At 46.2% G+C, this 5516-nt stretch overlaps 2 protein-coding genes across 2 annotated transcripts; both read left to right on the plus strand.

The window, feature by feature from the left end:
* The first annotated feature begins 1761 nt into the window (after positions 1-1761).
* LOC144639837 (uncharacterized) lies at positions 1762-2985 on the plus strand. The gene has a single exon (XM_078499119.1). The coding sequence runs from the start codon at positions 1762-1764 to the stop codon at positions 2983-2985; it is 1224 nt and encodes a 407-aa protein (XP_078355245.1).
* Positions 2986-3151: 166 nt separating this feature from the next.
* LOC144639838 (uncharacterized) lies at positions 3152-5019 on the plus strand. Its single transcript, XM_078499120.1, has 2 exons — positions 3152-3666; positions 3819-5019. Exons 1-2 carry the CDS (start codon positions 3152-3154, stop codon positions 5017-5019), a joined length of 1716 nt encoding a protein of 571 aa, XP_078355246.1.
* Positions 5020-5516: the final 497 nt, after the last annotated feature.

Below are 5516 nucleotides of genomic sequence, written 5' to 3' on the forward strand. Positions count from 1 at the left end.
TCTTCCGTCATTTCAAGGGGAATTTTAAAGGTAGACATTATGACTCTTCTGTCCCGCCAATTTCCAGTTTTCCGAACTCTTCTTGTTGCCATCAGCATACCGATTTCATTGATACAACAGTTTTGGCTTGGCTGTCTCAGGGTGTCATCAAAGTCTACGGCAAGGTTGGTGTATGCTCTCCCCTGCATTTAGTCCTTCCTTTGACAGTTGAACCATCAAAACCACGTCTTTGCCACGACGAACGTTTTCTAAATTTATGGGTTCGGGATCTTCCATTCAAATTAGATCACCTCCCGGATCTGCCTCGTTATGTCTTCCCAGGGCATTTCCAGACAACTTTTGATGATAAGAATGGATACCAGCACCTTAAGATTCACCCGGACTCCCAGGAATTTTTCAGTTTTTCCTGGAGAGGCTATTATTTTTCTTTCAGTACCTTGCCGTTCGGATGGAAAGCAAGTGCCTTTTTATACCATAACACAGGCCTTGTCGTCACTAGTGCCGCTCGATCTTTGGGCATTCCCCTATCGCAGTACATTGATGACAGACATGTCGGCCAGTTGTTCCTTTCCGGCCTAGTGGATTGCCAGCCTAGTCGTTTAGAATTCCTAGAATACGCTGCTGAGTCTGCAAATGATCCAGTTTATGGCAAAGAAGCGCTTTATAAAGCAAAACAACGGAGGAATGAACCTCCGGAGAGAAATAAAAGAGTCCTACCTTTTAAGCATAAAGTCGAAAGCTTCGCCACAGGCTTGGATAGCCACCCCAAGCCCCCGTCTTCATACGGGACCGGGTTGTCAGATCAAAATGTAAACGTACGAAGATGTCCCTCATGCGAAAAGTCGCACGACTTGGAGGACTGTGAGTCATTCAAGAAAAAGTCTGTACAAGAAAGGAGGTCTTTCTTATCGAAGAAAGCGCTTTGCTTCGGTTGCTACGGCAAAAATCATCTGTAGAAAAACTGCCAAAGGAAAAGAACATGCAAGAAATGTAAAAGACCGCACCCCACTCTACTTCACATAGAAGGCTTCTCCCTTGACAGTGGAAGTGGTGCCGTTAATAAAGAAACAACGAGAAACGATCAGAACAAACCGCTCAAGGTAAACAACGCATGTGTGGACATCCCCGAAGAGTTTAATCCTGAAAACGATATCCTGCTTCAGACCATTCTCCCGGTTGTAGTGATTCAAAAAGGCGCCGACAAGCCAGTAAAGACCTATGCTTTCTATGACAATGGAAGCGCAGGATACTTTCTCACTGAAAGCTTAAAGACACGACCTCAGGCAACAAGTACCGCCACGAAGATCCAATTAGGAACGATGCATGGCCAGAGTCTTGTAGACAGCGCCATTGTTAAAGATCTTGTTGTGATTGACTTGGACGGCAAGAATCCTGTGGAACTTCCAAGAACGTATACAAGACAAGAGATTCCAGCTGATACCGAACAGATCCCGACTCCAGAAATCGTCGGCCGTATTGACCATCAATCAGGAGATTGCTTCTCATATCCCAGCCTTTGATCCTGGACTAGAAATCGGGATTCTAATCGGAAGTAACTGCCCAAACGCACTAATCCTGCTTTGCGTGGTTCCCAACAAAGGTGATGGTTCTTTCGCCCTACAACTGAAGCATGGCTGGACGGTCAGCGGTCCACTTCATTTGTCCTCCGAGCCATTTACAAACAAAGTTACCGTAAACAGAATAACAGTTAAAGAAATTGAAAGCATAAAAGAAATTATCACCCCCAAATCATTGTTGAAGATGTTCGAGCTGGACTTCAGTGAAAACGCCTCGGACAACCTCCCAGAGGAACTGGGCCATTCTCAAGAAGATAGAAGATTTCTCACCGAAGTATCCAAAGGCATCCGGCTCACAGAAGGTCACTATGAAATTCCTCTCCCATTCCGGCAATCTGAAGTGGACCTACCGAACAACCGTCAACAAGCCGTCAAACGAGCGCTCTGGCAAAAACAGAAAATGATCCAGAACCACCAATACCGGAACGACTACATAGCTTTCATCAACGAAATAATCAGTAAAGGTTACGCAGAGAAGGTCCCTCAAGGTACCTCAAAAACAGATCCTGGTAAGGCATGGTACATTCCTCATCATGGTGTGTATCATCCTAAAAAGCCTGACAAGATCAGAGTGGTTTTTGATTGCAGCGCCAAGTATGCTGGAACGTCCCTTAACGACCAACTACTACAAGGACCCGATCTCACAAATTCACTGGTTGGCGTCCTAACTCGCTTTCGACAAGAGCCAGTGGCCTTTATGGCTGATATCGAAGCCATGTTTTACCAAGTACTTGTTCCCGCAGAGCAACGTGACTTCTTACGTTTCCTATGGTGGCCAAACGGAGACTTAACAGCTCCGCTTGAAGAGTACCGAATGACCGTTCACCCCTTCGGAGCCGTTTTCTCACCGAGCTGCTCTAATTACGCCCTGCGAAAGACAGCGAACGATAACGAAGAAGAATACGGAGGTGCTGTTGCAAGTACGATGTGCCAAAACTTTTACGTAGACGACTGCCTTCGTTCTGTAAGCACAGAAGATAAAGCCAAGGAACAGATCGACAATTTGCGTCAGGCATGCGCAAAAGGCGGTTTCCGTCTCACTAAGTTTATCTGCAACCGACGGAGTGTCCTCGAGTCCATTCCCGATGAAAAGCGCTTCAAAGAAGTGAAAACGTTAGACCTTAGTTACGATGAACTGCCCATTGAACGTGCTCTTGGTGTACAGTGGTGTGTCGAGTCCGACACCTTCAGATTTCGCATCACTATCAAAGATAAACCGCTAACAAGAAGAGGAATACTTTCCATCGTATCTTCAATCTACGATCCCCTAGGATTCGCCGCTCCATTCGCACTGAATGCTAAGAAGTTGCTTCAAGACCTTATTAAAGAGGAAAAGCTTGGATGGGACGACAAACTCCCTGAACCCCACCGAATCCGTTGGGAAAAATGGAGAAGTGAGCTGCCCTAGCTTGCTCGAACGCATACTTGTCCCTCGTTGCGTGAAGCCAACAGACTTTGGAGAAGTGAAGTCCAGACAAGTACACATATTTTCCGACGCAAGCTCTATAGGCTATGGCTCGGTGGCATACCTACGTCTTTGCGACAAAGAAGATCGCATACACTGCTCTTTCCTAATGGGAAAAGCTCGTCTTGCGCCAATCAAAGCGGTGACAATTCCACGCCTGGAACTGACTGCCGCCACCGTCTCCGTTCGCCTTGGAGAAATTCTTAAGAAGGAACTCGATGAATCCATCGACACCATCCAATATCACACCGACTCTGTAACCGTGCTGCGTTATATCAGCAACGATCAGAAACGTTTTCAAGTTTTCGTCGCCAACGGAGTCCAGACGATCCGTAACCTCTCAGAGCCCAGTCAATGGAAGTACGTAGAAACAAAGGAGAATCCTGCCGATGATGCCTCTCACGGATTAGATGCTAAAGCACTGAGCGAACAACAACGTTGGCTGAGGGGACCAAAATTTCTATGGCAGCCCGAAAAAGATTGGCCCGAACAACGGCCGTCACTAGGCGAAATTTCTATCGAAGATCCAGAAGTCAAGAAACGAGTAAATGCCTGTGTAACAACAGTCACAGACCCCTCACCTTCATCCACCGTAACGAAGCTATTCCAGTATTTCTCCGACTGGTACTGCTTAAAGAAAGCCGTTGCAGTATTCTTGAGAGTGAAATCCATTCTCCAGGAGAGAAGGCTTAGGAGAATCAACACACATCATGGCCTCTCCACTACCGTTAACGATAAATATAGCAAGCTTATCATTGAGTGCTCATCACTTACAGTTCAAGAGCTAGAAGAAGCAGAGCAATCAATAATTCGTTTCACACAGTCTTTGAGAACGAGTTAAAGAAGCTCGACCAAGCAAGCCATGATGAATCTGATCATGAACGGACACCTCTCCAGAGAAGAAAGAACGAAGTAACAAAGACCAGCTCCCTTTATCGCCTCGACCCGTTTGTTGATACAGGACTGCTGGGAGTCGGCGGCCGAATGAATAACGCTGACATACCAGAGGAATCGAAACATCCCGTTATCTTGCCTCGAAAGAGTCACGTGACAACGCTGATCATCCGTCACACGCACGAGCAACTCGGTCACGCAGGACGTGGACATGTCCTCGCAAAACTACGCGAACGGTACTGGATTATTAAAGATAACTCCGCAGTTCGTCAGCTGATCTCCTCGTGTGTTACGTGTCGAAGAATTAAGTCCACCCCTCAAGACCTGAAAATGGCTGATCTGCCAGAGGACCGATTGACCCCAGCACCTCCCTTTACTTACGTCGGAGTGGACTATTTTGGCCCGTACATAACGAAAGAAGGTCGCAAGGAACGCAAACGTTATGGGGCACTCTTTACATGCCTTGTAAGCAGAGCTGTTCATATTGAAGTCGCCCATTCCCTCGATACAGACTCCTTCCTTCAAGCACTTCGCCGCTTCATCTCCCGTCGAGGTCCAGTACGTGAAATAAGAAGCGACAACGGTACCAATTTTGTTGGTGCAAGACGAGAGCTCTGCGAGGCTCTCAACGAAATGGATCAGAAAGAGATTACAGAACAACTTCGCCAGCAGAACATTGATTGGAAATTCAACCCCCCTGCTGCAAGTCATATGGGCGGAGTCTGGGAAAGACAAATACGGACCACACGTCAAATTCTTGTTGCCCTGCTACGTGAACACGGAAATCGTTTAGATGATGAGTCCCTAGAGACCCTCATGTGTGAAGTTGAATCTATCATCAACTCAAGACCGCTGACTGTTATTTCAAGTGATGTCAACGACCCTTATCCATTATCACCAAACCAGATCCTGACAATGAAGACAAGCATTGTCCTGGCAAGTTCCAACGCAATGACGTCTACATGCGCCGACGTTGGCGTCGTGTTCAGTACCTCTGCAACCTGTTTTGGTCACGATGGAAACGGGAGTACTTACCAATGCTGCAAGAAAGGCCCAAGTGGAACAAAGTTAAACGCAACCTGAAGGTCAATGACGTCGTTCTAGTTAAAGATGAAAATGCACCCCGCAATGTTTGGCCCATGGGCGTGGTTACCAGTGTACAGCCAGATTCTAAAGGTCTCGTCAGAAGTGTCGTCCTTAGAACGCAAACAACGGAGCTGCATAGACCTGTTAACAAGCTCATCCTTATGCTGACCGCAGAAGAACGGATGGATGCCACTCAAGACATGGAAGAAGTTGCAGACAAGCCCAAGCAGACAGTAAAAGAATGAACATAATTTGAACATTTAATAATACGTTATAAGCTTTACGCTTTAATGACTTAATTGCAGTTAAGCTTAGGTTTTCACTTAGTTTTGATTATTTTGACTTATATAGTCTTGTAGTGTTTAAGGGACCGGGAATGTTACTGCCAAATATTTTCTGGTTTTCCGTACTACCTTTCGATCCCTTTGTAGTTTCTTTTGAGTTATTATCTTTAGCATTTGTGGTTTTTTGCCACGGATATACTTGCCTACGTA

The sequence above is a fragment of the Oculina patagonica genome, unplaced genomic scaffold (assembly GCF_052425735.1).
Source record: "Oculina patagonica isolate OP01 unplaced genomic scaffold, crgOcupat unplaced138, whole genome shotgun sequence".
NCBI lineage: Eukaryota > Metazoa > Cnidaria > Anthozoa > Scleractinia > Oculinidae > Oculina > Oculina patagonica.

Coding starts and splice junctions, on each gene's coding strand:
- LOC144639837 (XM_078499119.1), top strand. CDS start 1,762: ATGTTCGAGCTGGACTTCAGTGAAAACGCCTCGGACAACCTCCCAGAG.
- LOC144639838 (XM_078499120.1), top strand. CDS start 3,152: ATGGGAAAAGCTCGTCTTGCGCCAATCAAAGCGGTGACAATTCCACGC. Junction 3,667..3,818: donor TTCCAGTATTTCTCCGACTG/GTACTGCTTAAA, acceptor CATCACTTACAG/TTCAAGAGCTAGAAGAAGCA.